Below are 22,332 nucleotides of genomic sequence, written 5' to 3' on the forward strand. Positions count from 1 at the left end.
AATGTTCTCCCCAATAGGCAACACGGCTTTTTTAAGTCTACCATATAATAAGGGAGCTGGCTAGCTGTATCCCTTGTCCCGCTTCTTCCCTCCCTCCTTTAGCATTGAGCAACTCTCCTCTATATTTATACCAACCATTTTATCTATTATATCTGTCTCCATGTCACATGAGGGCAGCTTCTCAGAGTCGCACATCCAGGACGAAGGCAGAATGCCGCAAGTTGAGGACCAGCTGCAGGATGATCAAGAATCCCAGGCAGCACATCTAGTACAGGCTCGACAGAGGCGGTGAATTGCACAACTGGAGGAGAAACTCGTAACTCTTGAATCAGGGCGCGCAGTCAAAGAAAAGTAAGTCTATTATTCCATGTATAGAGTTGGCATTGCTCACTATCTGTGAGGCAAATGAACTACTATGTGGCGCAAGGAAGAGCAATCAGACATATTGTTACTCTATTTGATACCATTGAAGACCTTATCACCGAAAATGACAGAAGGTATGAAATTGACGATAATGCAGAATCAAGCCTCGAGTAAGTCCTTCACCTTTGGAAACTCCCAGTAATGAAACTCACCTGCCTTTTTATTTAGTCAAGACCAGCACCAAGTAGGGTATGTTGCCCTCATGACTGCTTTGCCATGGCTTCCTTTGAAGACTACGGAGATGGACTATGACAAATACTCACAGATGTTGAAACTGGTTAGCTTTCTTAGTATGTCATTGCTTAGCTTGGTTGTTCTGAGTCTTTGTTTAGCTTCAGCAGGGGGCCGATGATGCTTGAGGTGATGATACCTCAAAGCTCAAAGCTCTTGTCGCCGAATGGGTTAACCATGAACTCAAGCCCAATCCTCTGGTTGACACTGACAATAAACATTCTCATGGGTTCACCAATGATGCATGCGGAAGGCTAATTTGCCCAGCCAAGCTTGATTGGAACAATCCCGCGTAAGTAGTGCACTCAGAATGTCAGGACAATCACTCATTATTTGTTAGCATAAGGACAGGAATTCGAGATCACTCAGATGGCTATATCGTGACTGATCTCTCCTTTCTGGCTTTCCTGTATGATAAGTACACCGCCAATCAAAATGACCTAGAGGATGGTCTTTTCAAAAGCAAACTTCTGCTTCAGGTGTGTGTAACCTGATCATTGTTATCTCAGACTCACCAATTTTGTCAGGTGTACAAAGCTGTGTTCACATCACCTTCCTCAGCAAAGGATGTTGAAGGGGATAATGATGGCATAGATGTCATCCGGAACAACAGACATGCTAGTAAGTCTGCCTTCGGAATCAAAGTCAAGAAACATGTTGCACAGATCATCAAGATGAAAAAAGTCACTCCTCGTTCAATCACATACATTGCCTGCCAAGTAAGTCTCATTATTTTGGCGAGTCTGATGATTAATAACGACCTCATGACAGGTTCGATTTGCACTTTCATCTGTCACATCATGGTGATCCATTGATGGTGACTTCAACTATGAACAATTCTGGCAGACCATCGTGGACTTCTTCGAAAAGCCTCCTGGTCGAATAGCAAAACACAGGGTTGATGTACTCATGGAATGGTGGACTAGGTGTGTCATGTATACTCCCCATTGTAAGCCTCACCTGAGATTATCATTTAGAAAGGTCTTTGGATGGAACAACTGCAATGACCTCACCAACATGGCAAAAGCCAACATGTCTGTCAATGCTCTTGCAAGGCAGAGGGCACAAAGAGATGATGCTGCTTTTGATTCGTCTTAGGGCACCGTTATTACTAGCTCCATACAAATATTTACTTTTGATTCACAATTAATTATCTCCCATGGCTTGATAATTATCAATCAGTCTGAAACTCGGACATTCCAATGAATCTGCTGACTATTCTCAAATACATCTAAACCATGGCTATACCCCACATATTATAGTCCTTACATCAGTCACAAAATTAAAGATCTGGTTTGTGCATCTGTCCGCTTGTGTTTGACAAGTGAATTTTAGGACGAATGACGAGATCATGGTTATCTGTGAACTTTCTAGCATTCACATGAACAGCACTATTCAAGCTCTAGGTCTGCGAGATGAACACAATTCATGATACTCAAGATAGTCAAATTATAATGTATATTTTAGGCTTTCTACAACATTTCTTTCCAGTTTAGAGAGCCTGTTGCAAATCAATGATCTTGGCCAATGATAACATAGTTGCAAACACGAGAACTTAAATCAAAGAGGTCCAAATGCCTGCGAAAAAAATTATCTTTTCAGTAGGTAAAGATGGGTGGTTGTCCTAATCCATGGAACAATATAAATTATGTTTATTGAGCAGTAAGTATGGTACTGGAGTAATGCATGGCCCACTGTTGTTGAGGCTGGAGGTAAGGGACCACATCATAAAGATGAGGCATGTGTGTGAGATTACAAGTTCTTGTTTTAGTATCCAAAGTGGAATGCAACTGCGAGTCATTGGATAAACACAGAAGGTCTTTGTTACGACTTGGATGGTATCTGTTGGCGACGCTCAAACAGAGCTTGTGTCGTCAACGGTCTGTGGACGTCCTTGGGCTAGCCCAAGGTTAGGGGTCGTACTTGGCGTGTCTTCGGCAAGTACGATTTAACGCCTATATCCAAATCGGGTAGCTTATGTCACGCGGGTGCGAGACGATAAGCTATATCGGCCTAGGCTTACGACACCCGAAGGTTAATCGTAAGGATCGTCGTTAATTAGAAGGACAGAAGTCCGACTAGTTAACAGGGACTTTGCTCGTTGACGAAGTCGATGAGTAAAGGTCGAGACTATAGGCTTATCCGCGAAGAGCAGATAAGAGGATAGAATATAGACTGCTGGCGAGGCAGAAGGATCACTCTGGTGAGAGTAGGAGGTCAAGAACCAAGTAGATTCAAGTTAAGGAATATAGTACATGGTAGCGAGTTTATATAGAGGACGGGGGACATATTAGTGGATGATAACTCGTACTACCGGGAGAGGCAATCGGTAAAGGGTAAGACCATAACAGGAAGGCACATTCGGTTTAGGTAGAACGTGAGGGGCACGATCGTGCAGCTGCGGATCTAAGTATAAGTCGCATGTGCGACTGCGCACTGAGTCAGAGATCATAAAAGGGAGCAGGGCAAAGGGGATGCGTCGTGCATCCTATCATAGGTTACCGTCCGGACGGTAAAGCAAGGGGACTGTCCGCAGGATCAGTCAGGTGGTGAAACGGAGCATGGGTATGCTTCGTCAGTGAAAGGATCCGGCCAAATGTACTGGCTTTGCTGAAGCGACAGGTAGAGGGCGAAAGGGAATGCGAGGATGACGAGGATGACAAGGGTAAGGTCGGGGTAAGGGTATGATGCAAGGGCTGATACGAGGAGGATTAGGAGAAAAATAGTAGGGGCCCAAGCGTCTAGATGTTCTTGTAACAGTCAAGTGAATGTCACGGCAGCATGTAGATTGGTTCTCGCTCACTCGGTGATCACGTGCTGGTTGGAGTGCAACAGCACAATATTTTTGCATAATTGCCAACTGATATATGCTTGATAGTCATTACTCATCTAACACAGGTGGCATCAAAATTCACAGCAGCACATATAATGCTTCATTGCTTACTCGGTGCCCACATAGTTGTCCTCTGGAAGATGCTATATTTCATTCACAGCTTCAAGATTGTTAACCTAACCTCCAACATGGTGGCAGTGAGCCATCTGGCCTGGTCCTTAGCTTTACAGGACATGAAATTATTCACTGATGTTCTCTGGAGAATACCTTATTTCATTCATAACTTCGAGTTTCTATGCCTTACCTCCCATGTTGCAATTGTGAGTCCTCTGTCCTGATCCTTAGCTGTGACCTCCACCTTTCCTTTCAGTTTCAATTCGAGCGATATGATTGTCTTTGTCCAATCACAAACCCTGCCTCAGATATGGCAGTTTTAAGTCTCTAGGTTGATTCTTCTCTTTTCCACCCACATTTTTCCACTGTTCGCTCGGCAAGCACATTATTGATCTCTGGAGGATACCTTATTTTATTCATAACTTCAAGTTTCTGTGCCTTACCTCCCATGTCACGATTGTGAGTCCTCTGTCCTGATCCTTAGCTGTGACCTCCGTCTTTCCTTTCAAGTTCAATTTGAGCGATATGATTGTCCTTGTCCAATCACAAACCCTGCCTCAGATATGGCGGTTTTAAGTCCCTAGGTCAATTCTTCTCTTTTCCACTTACATTTTTCCACTGTTCACTTGGCAAGCACATTGTTGATCTCTGGAGGATACCTTATTTCATTCATAACTTCGAGTTTCTGCACCTTGCCTCCCATGTCGTGATTGTGCATCCTCTGTTTTGATCCTTAGCTGTGACTCCACCTTCCCTTTCAATTTCAATTTGAGCAATACAAGTATCTTTTCCTGATCGCAGGCTTGAGTAGGAAAATCAGAAACACTACGTGTCGTTAAATGGTCAAATAAGACCATGTGATGGTCGATACCATAATTGTATTGATGCTTGTGATTAGGTGTTATATATTGTTATATATGTGGTTTTAATTTCTCCACCAGTCTACTGATGCAGGCCGGTGGGAGCACCAAGAGGTCGTAGTTGCATAGATAGCAATTTGAGACACATGATAAATTGTGTATGGTTAGACAGTACGGTCAATATCATCAGAAGCCGCGTTGAGTTTCATCGAGCCTTTCATCGAACACGCGGGACATAACAGACGTGCGCCAAGTTCGAGTTGTGAAACCCAAGCTATAGCTAGCCTGTGTAATGCGAGTAACTAGGTAAGAATAAAATAAGTAAATTTCAGACATCCGTGGGAACATTTGTAGTTTGATCACTTCGTATTTCATAGCAACATTCAAAGGCACATGTCTGGCGACCTCTCTATGTAAGAGTGTGATAGACCTGCACACAATCTCCGAAATGAAAAACTCGTAGATCAACAGTATTTAACGAAATATGATTACACATCACAAACTTTGAACCATGCTGAATATTGAATATCATACTGCGAAGTAGAGGGATATCGGTGATTCATTTCCGATTCTTCATTTCCTCCTCAGTGGCGACGACACAGGCAGGCGTAGAGGCCTCTCATTTCGGGTTGACCTCGGGATAAATATGCATGATGTGCCTGAGCTCCGCGTCTGGAACCCTCGGTGTAAACACAATAGGGCAAGGGACATAGGGTGTTTCCCCACGCATGAATCCCATGTCATCCAACGGTTTCGTAGGATCTAGAGTGAGCCGGAAGGCCCAGAACAGAAGGACCGAGTTGATCCACACCGATCTGTACCGCTCGAAATGAGCACCAATTATGTGCATGAAAGGATACACTTACCTGTTCGCGAGGTGTTGACCGGGGCATACGCTGGAATGAAGGACAATCAAAGATGATATATCCCGAAAGGCGACACTCCTACCGTCGACCAAACCCAAAGAAAAAGAATGTGAGATCGTCTCTCAAGCCACCTTGATCATTCATCCAACGCTGAGGTTTGAACACATCAGGATCAGGGTAAACGTCCGAATCTCGCGAGATGGCCCTGACAAAGTAATTGTTAAGACCTTTGCAATTTGAAGGACGACGAGTACCAATTGCTACCGAGTACTGTAGTTCCGGCGGGGATGCAATAGTTTTCCTGCCCGATGTTAGATTATCATTTGCACAAAAGATATTTCAAAGAGTACTCGCCCAAATTACGTCTTGAGTTGTTCGGTGAGGAAACCCTGCAGTATGAATGGTGTAAACTTCAGGTATGGGACCGACGATCAAGATACCCACCATTAGGAGTCACCGGTCTCCATCTGAAAGTCTCGGAGATGAAGGCGTGCAGGAGAGGAAGGGATTTTTGATCAGCGAAGGTCGGTGCTTTTGTAGAGAAATCATTGAATCGACAGAACTGCAATAAAAAATACTACGGACCTACCCTGGTGCCTCCCTACGACCTCATCAAGCTCAGCCTGAACTTTAGCTTGCTCCTCGGGAAAACATGCAGCTGCCATTAGCACCGTGCATATTGTCGAAGCGGTCTGGTACTTGGTATCAGCCGCATGTAGTCGGAAATAAAAACCAGGCCTCGCCGATTCGCTTCCAGCCGCAAAAAAGGTGCCAGGAAGAAAAAGTGCCTCCAACTCTGACAAGCCCAGGAGATGTTCATTTTCCAGCACATATCTCCCGAACGAAGGACCAACGTCCACAGTATTCTGCTGTACGACAATTGAGATAACTTGCGAAGACTGGCAGATCAGAGGCGCGTACTAATTGTTGTTTCAAGCGGTTCATTTGACTAGAATAGACTTTCCGGCTGCTCTCGAACTCCCTTTTTAGTTTTCTGCCGTACCAAGGAAGGTATTTGAGCCAGGAGATCGTATCCACCCAGTAAGCGCCAGGACGCAGGACTGTCCGAAATACAGCCATGTACTGATGAATCGCTCTGACATCGGGATCAGCCGCAGACGTGGGCGTATCCTTTCCATATGCCACTTTCAAAACCGTCGTCACAGCAAAACTTCAAAATATTAATAATATACCCCAGACCTAGGAAAGTGCTTACCTTAAAACGTGGTTTTGGAAGTTGGATGGATCATCAAGAATGTTAAGGACCGTGTTCTTCGCAAATGACATCTGCAGAGGCTGATACGCCTCGGCTGCCTTAGGCTGGAGATGGGTATGAACTGCTCTGTATCATGTTGCAATGTCAGATGACTTTTCTATCGCGGCACGCAGACTACGAACCTACGCATCCGACGGAACCTGTCCCCAATGCGTGCAAGACCGATGGCCAATTCGCCGGTAATCATTTGCGCAGCATTCATGGGAGGACGATCAGCCAACACTCCGCCCTGCTTCTCCATAATGTCCACTGCTGCCTACGGCAGAATGTTGAGACTAGCTATAATAACTCAGAGTAGAAGGACTAACTTTGTAGCGGCCGATAATAACGATCTTCTCAGTTCCTGCGCGAATCGTGATAAGAGGACCGCACTTGCCAATCCATTCTGCTACAGTCAGAAATGGACTTACCACCGATGGGACATGGTTAGCATTCAAAAACAATGATGGATGAGGACCCTTACTTGCGAGGGGGAAGGAAGTGTCCCATAAGTCTCCAAGTGGGAGGGGAAGGTGGGAGAAGAAGGCCATTCTTTGATCTACGAAGATAGGCCTGCGCGATCACTACCGACACCACAAGACAAGTCGTAACACCAGGGACGATGTCAGAAATGGGCAGGCAAGGCAGCAGTAACATAGCTAATTGGAAAAGCGAAAAACGGATAGGACAGACCTTATATCTTTTGTTGGATACATTAGTGCCAGGTGGCGCAGCTAAGTAGGTGCTGGCGTGTGATAATTGGCCGACGGGTAATAGGCTGGAAGTTCGTTTAGCAGCCAGTGACTAACGAGAGAACGACACGAAACCTTGACCCTTTTCGGTCTTTACTGCAATTGAAATGTGTGAGCTTCGAATAAATGAATCAGCAATACCTAATGTAGGTGAATGATACATCACTCACCGTAGTCCGAATGTATACACATATTACTCGTTTGGAGCGGCTGACAATGACCACTGTCATTGTGTAAGAGTCTATGACTTCTTGATAGGTCCCACGCCTGCTCCTCTCGCATTGTGACCTTAATTATCTAGTTAGCGCCAGCAAGCTCTATCCCGAGGACTCGGGTGAAACGTGTCGTGAAAACGAAAGCAATGATCCGTCGGTTTGACTCGCACATCTAGCTTCGATAACATACTCCACAACGGACCTCGCAGGTATACGTCGCTTGCAATCAGCCATCCAAGGACCGTCCTGATGGTGTTATACTGACTGTCAGTAAATATGATCTCATGTTTGAATCTTACTGATTGTGCAGACCTGGACACCTTCACACGATTCACGAAGCTTAAGTGACTATACCATCATCAGAATACTGGCAACCCCCGACCATTGAGAAGACAGCTTTCACAGGATCGATAGAGACCTTGTCCATTGGATCGCCCAGGCGTGGAATCACATCAGAGTTCTGAGGTGCCTTGGTTTTAGAAGAGGGTTAGTATTTAGTTGGAGTCAAGAACGACTTTCACATCCGACTCTTACCTTTGGCTTCTTTCGCAGCGCAGTGTTCCAGTGGCTGGTGAATGTGAGAAACCATGTAGAATCAATGATACTGCCATCCATAAAAACGTACCTTCAAAATGACCGCCAAGTTAGTGGAGGCTCGCAATAGAGTCTGTACGACGCCTCTAAGGCAACATGACCGTTCTTCAGAAGAGTCGAAAGCATGAACATTGGTCAGCCTAACTTGAAGCATTTTAAAGCTATTACTATCACGCTGAGCTCACCACACCATCGACGATGAGCAAGAATTACTAAAATTTTACCAAATTATTTGGAATATTAATGTTTTCTATATATAAACACAAAGATTCCTGATACAGCGAATCAGGGTTAGGGTTAGGACGGCAGAACAACAACAAATAGCACCCACCCAGCCAGAGTGGCCGTGGTGGGACTGGAAAATATTGAAACGGTGCATGAGCCGAAGCCCACACAAATCGCAGACACCCTCTGAGGACAAGGTCGCCGTGCTATGAAAGGTCTCCATGGCCCACAAGCCTGAGATTTGAAGAGGCCTATGCCATCAAGGTAAGTATGAAGAATTCAAAACCTATCTAGTCGTGTTTTATACTGGGCTGAGAGTGCACGGACCATAAATTTGCGTGAGAGCGACAGCGCGCACGCATCCTTCATTTGCTCGTTCAGTCAAAGCGAAATCTTGTAATTCCCGCGGTACACGTCTCTTCACATCGCCTCACATGTTTGACTAGACTGGATCCGTCGTGACTGCACATATTGCGGCCTCGTAGACAGGTTGATTGATTACTGAGACCCTAATACAAGTTTGTCGCGAAACTAGCTATAGGAAACCTCGGACAACAACCTTGGTGGATCATTCCTGACAGACAAGAGTATTATGTGGTGCGTATCTTCTTTCTTATAAGTCACCTGCTATAATTCAGCTTTCATTAGTTACATAGGGCAACCAAACACGATACAATCGCGCTGACCCCCGTCGGATCCCGATCCTTGACTTGGAAATAGCGGTTCATAATAGTCACCACGGGGTCGCCGGAAGCCATTTCCAACACGCTGTCCCAGGAGGTCATGTCCGTTAAAGCCAGTGCCATCCGAACTGTAGTTAGGCTCACAATTAAATCGCGGTAAACACGCGCCTATGTAGAGGTAGTTCAAGCCAAATGTCATTTCTTTATTACTGACCATCATTGTGGCATGGAATCGTTCAAGTACTATGACTTGAGTGTCTACTCCACCGATTGCTTCTTATAGAGCAACTGCCTCGGTCCTCGATATCTGTAGTCTTCGTGTGTACTGCACAGCGGTGGCCTTTCAAGCTCTCAAGCTCTGCATAGTATGTGCAATCCTTGGATAGTGAGTGTGTTAATAACACAATATGATATCACTACCCATTGACCAATTGTCGGATAGTGTGAATAGCATCGCGAGTCAAACGCTACCCAGCGAGCCCTCTAATATTATTTCACTTATCCAGTACCGGTGGTACGTAAAGGTGATTTCTGTAGACTCTGGGACTGTCTCCGGGCTGTGACAGTTCAGGAGTCTTCCGAGAGTTACTTTTCACGAATGCATAAATGCACCATCGAGTCTGTATAGATATCGTTCAAGTCAGTTGGTCAAATATCCTCCCTAACAGGAGACGGGGCGGTTGTAATTTCATAACCTCACGTAGCTTTGGGACTAGTGATTTTGGTGTCCCAAAATCCTGCGACGTAACCTCTGAGTTTCTTGTAAACTCCCGGCGGGACTTTTGCCACACCAGCCGAATGTTCACATTTCTTTCAAGGACACATTCAATGTATAAAGGTATGGACTGGCACACAACCCGGGCCTTCAAAAACTCACAATGTTCTCAAGCTCTCATTGTCCGCGTTGATAGCATCGCTCGCGATCTTCCTTTTTTCCAAAAAATGATATCAGAATCACTCTGATACCTGTCGTACGTATCAACTATTGTGCGTCTCTCCCCCTTGTTAACAGTGGAGCTATAAGACGAGTCTCAGCGTCGTTAAGAGAACCGCTGTATATTAACAATACCTATAAGACGAGTCTACAGATGAAATCATAGTAAGAACAAGACGGTGTGCAAACAGTATATGAGACATACCTCAGCGTTGTTAAGAGAACCGCTGAGGTATGAGGGAAAAGAAAAACGCGAGCTTATAACTGTAGTACAGAGTCCGAGATACCAAAGACCAGAAAAGGAAGAACGACGATAGCGATGACGTCGTTGACTCTCAACACACCCCCTCAACGAGTCAGCGCTTCAGAAACAAGAGACAGCCCATCACGATGATGAATGAACGCGGGGCGAGGCAAGACTTTGGTAAAGATATCTGCTGTGTTTTTGTGAGTAGAGACCCGGATGGGCAGGAACATGTGGGCCTCGATGTGACATCTGATGAAGTGGTAACGTAGATCTATGTGTTTTGTTCGAACATGATTCGTGGCTTCTTTCGATAGGGCGATAGCTCCTGTGTTGTCGGCAAAAAGTTGCATTGGCAGGGATAAAGGAAGGCTGAGGGAGCGGAAGAGCGACTGAAGCCATAGTCCATCCTGGATAGCCCCAGTAAGTGCCATATATTCTGCTTCAGTAGACGAGAGTGCTTGGGTTGTTTGTTTCTTCGCGGAATGTGAGACCAGTCCACCGTTATAGAACCAGACATAGCCTGAAATGGATATGTGATCCTCGGGGCATGAGGCCCAATCTGAGTCTGAGAATCCATGAAGGTTCGAGTTTATCCCAGCACCCCCATAGTGCGTGCACATATTGATCGTCCCGGCCAGGTAGCGTAAAACATGTTTAGCTGCATCATAGTGCTTGGGTTCGGCGCACACGTTGAACTGAGCTAAATGCATGACCGTGAGCGCAATGTCCGGGCGTGTATACATGGCCAGATATAGGAGTTCTCTGACGAGCTTGTGGTATTCGGTTTGTAGATCATCGACATGAGGAAATATGTCAGTTGGGCGTCCAAAAGGGAAGTTTGGGTCCATTGGCAGTGACACAGTGTTACAATTGGTCAGTCCGTGCTCGTCGAGTAGGTATGTGATGTAGTCCTCTTGGTGCATCCATAGCTCACGCGTTTTGTGATCGTGTATGAACTGAATGCCGAGGTATTTTGTCACAGGACCGAGATCAGTGATGCCAAAGTGTTGGGCAATCTGTGCCTTCATGCGATCCAGGAATCCTCGATTTTCCGAGCCTGCAAGACCATCGTCGACATGCCATGCTATGATGCATATCACCCTTACCCCTTCGCCGTTGACGTGATCAAAAATGAAAACGGCGTAGTCGGCCTCACAATGCAGGAACCCAAGGTGAGTAAGAACTTCTCGCAAAAGCTCGTACCAGTTGTATGCTGCTTGCTTGAGCCCATACAGGGAGGATAGTAGGTGTGCGACGAGTCGAGATCCGTCGGGACTGAGGCGTTCAAAACCGGGGGGTTGGCGCATGTAGACGTCCTCCTGGAGCTTTCCCCAGAGGAATGCCCGTTTCACATCGAAACAGTCCAGCTCCCAGTCATTAGTGACAGCATGAGCTGCGATCACCCGAATTGTTCCAGATTTTGCTACTGGTGCGAAGGTCCTTCCGAAGTCAACCCCAGGGATTTGGGAGAAACCCTGGGCCACCAAGCGTGCCTTGAAGACTGGTCCCCCTTTCAAGTCCTCCTTGAATTCGAGTACCCAATGGCAGCCTATGGCCCGACAGTCGGCTGGTAAAGGTACGAGCTTATATACGCTCATTTCCGACATCAGGTTCATCTCTTTCCTCATTGCTGCCAACCAGTGATCACTGTCTGGTTGTCGTACTGCCTCCTCAAACGTCGCAGGTGGAATCTTCAGATTGTAGCCTGGCACCAGTGGATTTCTGCGAGTGTCACTTCTCACAGAGAGTGACGCCACTTCGACCGCGATGAGGTTTGCTAAGACTTGAGGGAACCCGACTTCGTCGTCGTCCACGGCGATGGTATCTGGATCAATGTCAGCAGGTGCAGGCAGATCTGGCATCCTGGTGGGTTCATTGACGATGGGCACTGCTGGAATGTCATCATCAGCAGAGGAGGGAGGAGGTGTGCCATTAAGCTTTGCAGCACGGATCTCGCACTGACAAGCAAGACGTGTCCTGTCAGCAATGATCTTGTTTTTAAAGAGCTAACCTTTCCCTGTAGGGAGTGGGATTCGTGATGAATGGCAGATGACCTCTGCATGAGGAGGTTCAGTGGCAGGATGTGCAGGATGTGCAGGAATACCAGCGGGGGGAGGAGGTGCTGATGCTGGTATGTCATCTTCGTCATCACTGTCAGGAAAAGGACAGTTAGACAGTGCTTCATCGAAGATGACGTCGCGGGAATTGAAGAATGCACCAGTGACAATGTCCCTGCATCGCCATGCCTTCACTCCGGGTGGATACCCCATAAATATCGCCTTACACGAGCGGGGTCCAAGCTTCTCCTGAAGTTCTGGAGGAATGCAAGCAAAACAATGTGCTCCAAAAATGCGGAGGTGAGAGAGGTTGGGTTGAACTTTGTGCAGCATCTCGTAAGGCGTTTTCCCAGCAGGCAAGGCACGCGATTCAGTTCAATTGAACAAGTAGCACGCCGTGAGTGCTGCTTCTCCCCACAGACTAGGAGGAAGACGAGCAAAGTCCAGCATCGCATACATACGACCTTCAATCGTACGTATCACCCTCTCTGCCTTCCTGTTCTGCTGATGAGCATAGGGAGCAGAGCGTTGATGCTGGACACCAGTCTCCTCCAAGTCGGCACTGAATGCACTATTCAGAAATTCCCCCCCGTTGTCAGAACGGAAGGTTTTGACACGTTTTCCACTGAGATTTTCCCATCGGGCACGTAGTGTGCGCCAAGCATCGAGAGCTTGATCTTTCAAAGCTAGAAGCTGAAGATCCAACACGTGGGTATGATTGTCGAGGAAAACAATGAAATAATGTTTGCTGTGTGGGGTGGTGGTGGGTATCGGCCCGCATATGTCACTATGGATCAACTCAAGGAAAGTTCTAGCACGTTCGGTTTCTGACAAGTGGTAGGGCTGCCATGGATGCTTTGCAAGGATGCATGATTCACAATGGGAGAGTGGGGTCGAGGATTGAACCGTGACGCCTTTGGCAACCCGATCCAGACGTAAGACAGCATCTTGGCCTATATGTCCGATGCGAGCATGCCACAAGTCGAGTGACAGTGGAACATCGACAAATGCTGAAACCTCTGGAATGACAGCTAAAGCTCTAGGAGGTTCGAAAGGGATGAATTCAAGGTCAGGCGCATACAGTTTACCCGTGGCAGGGATGAATCCGAGAGCAGATCCCTTGTAAGCAAGCTCGCACGTCATGTTCGCACAGAAATTCACATCCCAACCCTTAGTATTCATGCAACTGACAGAAAGCAGGTTTAAAAGTGCCCCTGGTGCGTGCAGACAGTTTGTAAGACGGATGTGCAGACAACGCTGACCGATCGTAAACCATGCAACACAGTTTCCGCGTCCGGTTGTCCGGAGAATGCCATGATTGGCGGTGAGTACATCGACAGGATTCTCCGTAGAGTACGTGTGAAAGAAGCAACGATCTCTGACCAGGGTGACTGTCGTGCCAGAGTCCAATATAGTCGTGAAAGGGAGATTCGCTGGGCATGCGATCTTGTTAGGAATTTCTGCAATTGATGCAAACGACAGGTCCTGCATGAGACTACTCAAATCTGCAACAGCTGCAGCAACGATAGGTGTTGATTGTACAGGTGGACCTGTTATTGTTGTGGTCGTCGTCGCTGCGGCAACTGCTGTGGTCTCCTTAGAACCGGTCTTCTTATTGTGCATCCATGGCGCCTGACCTTCCATGCCACCCCCTTTTCTGTAACAGTGAGCATGGTCGTGATCGCCTTTATTACATCCAGGCGTAGTGCAGAAAATACCGTCAGGATTGTGTTTGTGCTTACGAAGACCTGTGATAGCATTGACATTTGATGCAGGTGTAGTAGAGGAAGTGGCCGCATTGGCATATTCAGATCCTGGTCGAGCAGAGTGAATCAACTGCAAGTGCACATGACGGGCAGCTTTGGCTGTGATGCGAGATACGCAGCTATCAACAGTGAAAGTAGATGCAGCACCAGGTAATGCTGTCATCACCTCGTCGTGCATTCGCTGCTCTAACATTGACCGGAACTGTTGCCATATGGGGGTCTGAGGAAGGCCAATGAGAAGACTGTAAATAGTGTCTCCATCACGCATAGCTGCCCCCGAATCTCTGAGGCGTTCACGAAATACTGCATGCTGACTGACATAGTGGGTGGCATCGGCAGAATCTTTCATTCGTAATGCATCTAGTCGTTGCTGTAGTTGATACTGAGCACTGGTGTCAGTGCGATTAAAATGCTCAGCAAGAGTTTTCCAAGCATCAGGAGACGAGACAGTGTGTGCACGTGATACCAGTGCTCCAACAGATGGACTGAGGTGACGAGTAATGAGGTCCTTAGCTTTCATATCATTCAATAGCCATTCCTGTATTGCCGCCACTTCGGCGGGTGTGACTAGTGATGTGCATGGCTCGGCTTGAGGCCCAAGCCGGGCCCAAATAAGCCGGGCCCAGCCTAGGCCTAAGTCACAGCCTGAGAAAGGCTTGGGCCTGGGCTTGAATTTCGAAAAGCCTGAGCCGGCAGCCTAAGCCGTGGCTTAGGCATGTTCAGTGGCACTGCCATAGAAGCCTCACCGGAGGTACATTTTCCGACTCTATTTTTGTCTTTTCGACCTTCTGACTTCCATCACTCTTATCAGCTTCGATGGTCCATATGTCGCAGTGAGTTGCCATGTCTTATTTGTGCTTCGGTTGGTCGATGTTACTCACATTGCAGTCGAAAAGCCTACTCTGTCCAACATATCCAGCAATTTACCCTCCTTTGATGCCTTTTCTCTTGTGTGTTGCTACGCAAAAGCCATGGTGAGCTGCCAGCGCTATGTCTTGTGCTTTGTGAGCTCGACATAACTCACTCCGCCGTCGGCAAACTAGATCTCAACTGCACAAGCCAATATTTTTGGTAATTTTGAAGCCTTATGTGCTTCACCTTCGCAAGTGTGATTGTCCACCCAATATCTTTCAATTGATTTATGTTGGTACGTGTCCCTCTAATATCCCAACTACCTGCTACCTACCTATGATGAGCACAGAAACCGAGCACCGTGTTGCGCATCCTGTACGCAAAACCAAACCTACGGCGGCCCTTCTTCAACATGCGGAGAAGGCAGCACTGCCATTTACTAGATATATTGTAATTATGCTGCCTAATGCCACAGTGGTCTTGAGCTGTCTGTTGGCTGCGAAAAGCTGCAGCCTGGTTGGGCTTAAGCCCCGGCTTTGGGCTGGCTTGGGCTCATGGCCTAGGCTCTGAATTTTTGTGAGCCTAAGCCCTTCGAAGCCGAGCCTAAGCCGGGCTGGAACATCACTAGGTGTGACATTGTTGGGATCGACAGGGACAGGTTTGAAAGATGGTGCTCCAAGTATATCTGTTGGGTCGGGATTTGTGTTGACATGGCACCACAGATCTTCACACGCAAGCGCGTATTGCATCTTTGTGGACCAGCCGACATAGTTTTCCGTGCCCAATAACTCAGGAATATGATTGTATTTACCCATAGCGATACTGCCGTGAAGGTAGACATCAGGAAAAACCTCCCGGAGGAAAAAACACATAAATTTGATAAAACAATGTAATTCAGAAAATTCTATGTAATTACAAGTATTAAGATAAAACCAGCTGAAAGACGATAAAGCACAATGAGATTTTTAATAATCATTTGAATAAAGAAAAAGTATATCTATCTATGTATGAGTTCAACCAAAAAGTATTACAATTATCGAGAACTGTGTCACTCATCCACTCTCGTGGGACGACGGCTCCAAAATTTGGCATCAGATGGACACTACGCACAATATTTGCCAATGGCATGATACTTGCTACTTTTTCACCACCGCGCAATGATCGTGAGAGCTTGTAAAGTCCATGATGTTGATTGGGAGCCGAAGTGAATGGTTCAAACCATTCAATGTAAGCGAAGTGAGTGGGAACCTTGACTGTTGGTGGAAACAGGAGTGGAACTGATTTTGAAGGTAATGAGAAAATGACTCGCACTTGCCCAACGCGGACTCCTAGATTCAGATGATTGTGAGTGACTCCATCCTTAGCAAATAGTGGTGGCGAAACATACCTTCTATACTAACAACATCTGGATTCCCACAAATGCTTACCAGAGCAGTATCTGAACGGCGAGGGCGCAGACTCGAACCTGAACTCTGTTGTGGTCTGGCATGTACAGAGTCCAACGTGGCTGTTGCGTCACCGTGACCACGAGCGTCTACTGAGAGCCACTTTACCCTGTGAAAAACGGGGAGAGTTCGGAATGGGAAATGGACATCCTGCGCTAACACATCCAGTGTTTGACTACGGAGGGGGGATAGGATCATTAGCATGGTTGAGTTGTGTGATATAGCGTGCAAGCGCTTCATGGAAATAGGTAGCATTGTAATCTTCAATGAGCTTGTCTATACTGACAGCCTTTGCAGTAGGGTGCTTTGACACTGATTGAAGCCGACAAAAAGTCATATCGGGGGGGGCGCGAATGGTAAGGCATAGTCTCTTCGACACCAGCACATCACCAGTTGACATACTTGTCATGGCGCATAATCTTCTCCTTGTGCTCGAGCCACCACATCATCTGCACAAATTCATCTTTGTGATTTGTAGCGTGGTAAGCGTCCTTCGTGAAATCGATGTGAAGTCATTCGGTGTACTCAGTATTATAGTTGTCCGTCGTACCAAACATCATAATCATGGCAGAATAGTGGCGAGTGGCATGAAGTTTAGGTAAATTGAAATTCGAACGGATACCGAGGTCGATGAAGATATCCTTATTCTTGTGGAAAAGATCAAGTGCATCATCCAGCAGCTGTAGCAACTCCGAGCTATGACATGGATATTGAGCAAGATAGAGGAAGTCCAGTAGGCCTTGCACTGCTCGTAGAAGACGGCCCGCATTTAGATTATTGGGCAAACGGATGCCAATGATGATGCCAAGGAGAAAACGGCAGATTTGAGCATGTTCAGTTCCGCTTATACGCGACAAGCAGGTGATACCCTTGCTGAACAAATATATATGGTGATTGGGAGGAAGATGGCGACACCAAGCGTCAATTTTGGCTCCTCCACAAGCGGCTGATAACCAACCCAAGAGATGCTTTATCAAGCCTTGATATAATTGATGTAACATGTCTGGTGTGATTGCACAGAATATATTGGTGAAAGGGAGATCTTCCCAGAAAGGATGGACAATGGGCTTGATGCCTGCTGCCGTGCAAGCACGTACAAATGATAGATTCCCTTCGTTGAGGGCAGCGAGGGCGTCTAGCACCTTGGTTAGATTTTGTAGATGAAAAGGAGCCGTGTTGCTACCCGTGTCGTCCGCGTCCACATCGCATTTTGGACATTCTCTGAACTTGATCCCAGTCACAAGAAGCTGTTCTGGGTAGTCACCAACAAAGCTGGCAAATAACGGGTGGCAATGGCGAAGGGCACCATCCCCACTAGCCATATGAAGTCCATCTACTCCTATGGATTTCAGCGGAGCAAGAACACGACCCAAGCATGCATGATAAAGGTTTGCCAAAGTTCGGTGGTGTGAAGCTTTGTTGGTGATATGCTGAAGGCGTGTACAAGGCAAATAAGCTAGAAGTATGTGTGCCCCACGCGAAGGCTTGCGTCGGATTTCCTTCGGGATGTTGCCAATGGTGAGATACACAGGATAGACGGACTTGTTGCGGAACAATGTGACTTGTGTTTTGTCGGACTGAGATAATGATGGGAATGATGGTGCCGCCTGGACTGTGCTGGTCAAGTTTTTTCTCAAGTATTGTAAGTATCATATCTCATACAGACATAATCAGTTATTTGTACCTGTGTATCCCACCACCATTTTCCGGTGTGCATATCATGAAAGAGACGAATTCTCGTCTTTATCAGAATAATGTCGCTCAGGTGCAAATGCTAGATATTTGGCGAAGTCCGGATCACCATACAACGACTTGACACACTCGATGACATCACGATGGTAGATGTCAAACGCTTCTCCAGCAACCACGATCCTGCTCGCATTTGAACTTAGGACGGCCGGTTGGAAGCCCATGGTCGACAATAGCATTCAACTCATTCGCATTCTTGAATGAGAGTGATAAGCGTTCACTGACCTGAGAATCAAAAACATTAGTTAGTACAACGACTTTCAGAACAAATGGTATCCAACTCACCCCCTCGATTGCAAGCAAGTCTGACAATTCTGTTGAACTCAGACCACGAAGCTTGGCCCATCTGGCGACCTCCCATTCCATCTTTGTTACTGACTGGGATAGTTCTGCTGTTGCCGGTCAAGATAGACCTGTCGGGCGAACAGTTCGTCGGCCTTCCTAATACAAGGAAGGTTTCTGGTGGTTCCTACTGCACTGAGCCGTGGCTTCTATGCAGGATCAGCGGTGAGTGGTTTTAGCACTTCTGCCTAGGCGGTGAGTGGTTTTAGCACTTCTACCGCAGTCAAGGGTTCAGGCTAAGACAGTGAGTGACTGTCTTAGAATCAGAGTTCAGGCTACAAGGGTGGAGACCTTGTAGATCAGGTTTCAAGGGGAAAACCCAGTAGATTAAGTTAAGGAATACCTCTATGGTACATGGGGTTTATATAGGTAAAATGGAGCGGAGTTGCCGCGACAAGAAAGGTAACAGAGATAGGAAAAGAGTACAACCTATCAAGATAGTAAAGATAGGTGAAACCGCCATGCGGCGCAAGATAGTATCTATGTTACAATCAAGAAAGAAGAGAAGTGCGGACAGCCCGCTTGATAAGAGAATAGCCGGGTCTAGACGTGTCTAGAGTCGGCAGCATGGTTACGAGTAAAGAAAAATGAAAATAGGAGTAAATGTTATTGTAACAATCTTGGATGCAAAAGGGTGATACAAATTCTCCTCCTCATTGGCCAGATGCACCTTGTATTCTGCATTTGCAGCACAACCGCGCGTTATTTGCTGGCCAGCATGCACATCTGGGTAGGGCACCACCACACAACCACGCTGCCCTTGCGCACGTGCTTGAATATCCTGGTGAGCACGGCGTTGATCTTCCCAGCCAGCTTCATCTTCATCGGCCAAATCCTCAATGGCATTCATGGTCACGTCCTCGACTTGATCTTCAATGGGAGGCTCCCATTCAGGTTCGAGATTCCACCCCTCATCATCATCCTCATCCCCAGCCTCATCACCCTCATCCCTAGGCTTGTCAACCTCATACCCAGGCTCGTCTTCTGCAGTCGGCTCGTCAGGCTCATCTTGTTGGTCCCTGGTATGTACTTGGGAGCGCGACTGATGGTACAGTGCTTGACAATGTGGGTTGCGGCTCTTGGCAAGATGTTGACTGAGACCAGTTACCGTGAAATCGTCACAGGAACAAGCAGGGCATTGAGTGGACATAGCTATGTTGCTGCGATCTTGGAGATAAGGGCCTGGCCTTGAGTGTGAGTGTGAAGCACCCGATCAACGATACACCTCACGAAAGGGTCAACAGAACTAGAGTAGAGGATGTGGATCAGCCCCCGATCAATGATACACCTCATAAGATAATATACCTTGAGTGCGCAATGATCATCTGGAAGGAACCAGTTTCGGTTTAACAGGGGAGCTATGAACAGGTTTGGCAGGCGAACTTGAAAATTTCAAGGGAGCAAAAACTTCTGGGGCACCTGCACCATTTCAACTGCCTCCATGGGCGACGCCCCTTGAAACTAGGGCCATGCACTAAAATTTCACAGAACCCTCCAAGTCTGAGGCTCGACTCTTTTTTCTTGCACTTTGACCTTGACCATTCCTTCTAATGTTCTTTGTTAGCTTGTTGTCACACCTTTCAATCTATATACAATGTCCGCACCTATTCAGTATCGTGGTGAGTGACGAGTCCATGCCGCTGATAGCTCACCATCAGCATAGGCTCACTGGGTGTCCATAGAGCCGTGAAATGCAAAGAAAAAGGCTATGGAAAATGCAGGTAAGCATGCGAGTCTTCACAGAAAAATTGATACTCACCTCCAACTTGAGTATGGATGCCTCCTAAGTCGGCAAGGAAAGTCGCTCGTCAACTTGAAGTGTCTCCAGACCCATCACCAGCTGTTGCCAAGCCTAAACAAGTCAAAGCGAAAAAGACCAGCATTGGTGACCTTGGTTTAAAGCTATATAAGCCAACTACTCACCTTGAATCAGTTAATGTGCCACGCACAAAAGCAGATCCGACCACTCACAAGAGTTTAGTACCTTTGAAACTGAGTGAGTCACAAAGAGTCTATAATGAAACATAGACATCAGTACTAACCTTAGTGGCAGAGCACAAACATACTGATAGTGTTACCGAAGATGAGGAGGAGGATGGCGATGATTCTGATGGCAGTGCGGACTTGGAACCTGATAAGCCTCAAGCTCAAGGTTAGTCATGATGGTGATGGTGCAACTTACTACTCACATGACCATGTACATGTGACAGCCGTTTATGGTCGTCCTCGCAAACTCTGTCGCACATATGCCATGTGTGATGTCTCTGCGTTATTCGAGTCTGATGAAGACTTGGATCAGGAGGAGGAAAACGGCATTGATTCTGACGCTGACCGTGAGGAGAGTGAGGGCGAGCCTGAGGATCTGGAGTCAACTGCCATGATGCTCTCTGACGAGGTGAGTGATTGTTTACTTCAGTATCAGCTGTACTCACCGCAGTGACGGCGTGTCTCAAGGTCCCTTCGCTTGTCAGCAACGTTAAAGTCAACTTGAAGTCAAAGCAAGTTAAATCTCATGAAAAAACCCAGTCTGCCCATGATGCCAAACAAGCTGCAGAGGTGAGTATATATATATTGAACTTCACTCAGGCAGCTGCATACTAGAATTGACACAATCTTTAGATTCCAACCTGGCGCGATTTTGACAACACCGAGTCCACTGATGGAACCACTACTGCTTGTCACGGCGACTCCTCTGAGCCTTACTCTAGCGATGTTGAACTTCGTGCTCTGGAACCCAACTCTGCACTGACTCGATCGGTTCAGACTGGCATTGCTGCTCTCGTTCGAACGGAGAAAGGACACGTCAAATTACTTGATCAAAATAACGAGACTCGGCAAGTAGTGCGAGATGCGATTATTGATGCCAAAGGTTACATCATCTTTGTCGATGCTTATCCTGAGCTAGTTGACAAAAACCAAGTTGCACTGCAGTCTCTACTAACAGTGGCTAGGAATCGCGGTGTACATGCCATTAAAGATTGTCTTCGAACCGATGCACAGTATGCTGCTCACCTCACTAGTTTAGTAAGCCCTTTGCGTGTCTCAATTTTTCTTATGTTTTAACTATCTTTCATTACTTGAGGTGGAGCCACGCATTCCGTTATTGTGCCGTGACCTTAAAGTTGCCGCATGCACCAACATTGATACTTACTTTCGGCTCAGCAATAATGTGGTCAAGGCAAAGAAATTGATGGAGCAGCATGCATATATCTATGCATTGAAGTTTGATGTAAGTAAATTTGTCCTCTGGTCTCGCTACTAGCCTCTGACTAACATTCTTCATCAACAGTTGAACGACAATGCTTCACCCATAGGCAAAAAACCCTACCAGGGTGACCTGCTGATCTTTCTCATATATGAGGCAGTCTTCAGTGGTGCAAAGTCTATTGGCATCAAGTTGATCGAGCACTTTGCCAAACTGGCGAACAACAAGGGCAATCGTCCTGAATGCCCCATTCTGTTACTCGCACTTGTGGCAACAGCGGTACCATCCTTTCTACCAATCTCTGTGCTATATTGATTCGTTTTACAGGTCTATGCAGCCCTTTTCTGGAAGACACTCAGCTCACCAGGGAAGTTTAACTTTACAGGGAATCAATTCAGTGAGACGTATGTGTTTCATGTCAATTTCCTCGAGGACTTGAAGCGGGATGCACCGGGAGAGTTTCATTGCATGATGGCTGATATTTACGAAGCTGTACAGTAAGTTTTACAGGTATTCATGGTGCCATTTCAACTCGGATACTGACTCTGCTACTTGAAGGACCTTGAAACGGAAGGGGAATGATCATTTCGTTAATGAGCATCAAGATGCACTGGGGCTACTCTAGTGTTGCGGAAGTCCGGTTTGGTCCGGTTCAGCAACAAATTTTGCGAATGCTGAACCGGA

The 22,332-nt window shown here is 46.7% G+C and overlaps 6 protein-coding genes across 6 annotated transcripts; 2 read left to right on the top strand and 4 right to left on the bottom strand.

Annotated features, from left to right (window-relative positions):
• Nucleotides 1–405: 405 nt before the first annotated feature.
• Nucleotides 406–1,752, top strand: EDB93DRAFT_1253787 (uncharacterized protein; the record flags this gene model as incomplete). Its single annotated transcript, XM_041453515.1, has 8 exons — nt 406–533; nt 592–700; nt 801–946; nt 995–1,133; nt 1,182–1,373; nt 1,426–1,446; nt 1,501–1,580; nt 1,632–1,752. 8 exons carry the CDS (start codon nt 406–408, stop codon nt 1,750–1,752), a joined length of 936 nt encoding a protein of 311 aa, XP_041304173.1.
• Nucleotides 1,753–5,080: 3,328 nt separating this feature from the next.
• Nucleotides 5,081–7,239, bottom strand: EDB93DRAFT_1242296 (cytochrome P450; the record flags this gene model as incomplete). Its single annotated transcript, XM_041451992.1, has 13 exons — nt 5,081–5,276; nt 5,328–5,357; nt 5,410–5,532; nt 5,582–5,628; nt 5,682–5,716; nt 5,772–5,858; nt 5,917–6,019; nt 6,071–6,193; nt 6,249–6,498; nt 6,544–6,669; nt 6,726–6,859; nt 6,912–7,008; nt 7,067–7,239. The coding sequence occupies 13 exons, from the start codon at nt 7,237–7,239 to the stop codon at nt 5,081–5,083; spliced, it is 1,524 nt and encodes a 507-aa protein (XP_041304174.1).
• Nucleotides 7,240–8,440: 1,201 nt separating this feature from the next.
• Nucleotides 8,441–8,596, bottom strand: EDB93DRAFT_1091406 (uncharacterized protein; the record flags this gene model as incomplete). Its single annotated transcript, XM_041446352.1, has 1 exon — nt 8,441–8,596. A coding segment is annotated over one exon (156 nt), but the record flags the coding sequence as incomplete, so codon positions are not given.
• A 7,283-nt stretch (nt 8,597–15,879) lies between these two features.
• EDB93DRAFT_1242297 (uncharacterized protein) lies at nt 15,880–18,467 on the bottom strand (the record flags this gene model as incomplete). The annotated part of the gene is made up of 8 exons (XM_041451993.1): nt 15,880–16,266; nt 16,335–16,527; nt 16,680–16,720; nt 16,751–16,815; nt 16,903–17,984; nt 18,084–18,207; nt 18,248–18,326; nt 18,387–18,467. 8 exons carry the CDS (start codon nt 18,465–18,467, stop codon nt 15,880–15,882), a joined length of 2,052 nt encoding a protein of 683 aa, XP_041304176.1.
• A 547-nt stretch (nt 18,468–19,014) lies between these two features.
• On the bottom strand, nt 19,015–19,593 carry EDB93DRAFT_1253791 (uncharacterized protein; the record flags this gene model as incomplete). The annotated part of the gene is made up of 1 exon (XM_041453516.1): nt 19,015–19,593. One exon carries the CDS (start codon nt 19,591–19,593, stop codon nt 19,015–19,017), a length of 579 nt encoding a protein of 192 aa, XP_041304177.1.
• Nucleotides 19,594–20,219: 626 nt separating this feature from the next.
• Nucleotides 20,220–22,273, top strand: EDB93DRAFT_1253792 (uncharacterized protein; the record flags this gene model as incomplete). Its single annotated transcript, XM_041453517.1, has 10 exons — nt 20,220–20,328; nt 20,377–20,439; nt 20,497–20,595; nt 20,654–20,838; nt 20,898–20,999; nt 21,063–21,467; nt 21,526–21,672; nt 21,733–21,927; nt 21,976–22,145; nt 22,207–22,273. 10 exons carry the CDS (start codon nt 20,220–20,222, stop codon nt 22,271–22,273), a joined length of 1,542 nt encoding a protein of 513 aa, XP_041304178.1.
• Nucleotides 22,274–22,332: the final 59 nt, after the last annotated feature.

This window comes from Suillus bovinus (assembly GCF_016758785.1).
Source record: "Suillus bovinus strain UH-Sbo-P2 chromosome Unknown EDB93scaffold_64, whole genome shotgun sequence".
Taxonomy (NCBI): domain Eukaryota; kingdom Fungi; phylum Basidiomycota; class Agaricomycetes; order Boletales; family Suillaceae; genus Suillus; species Suillus bovinus.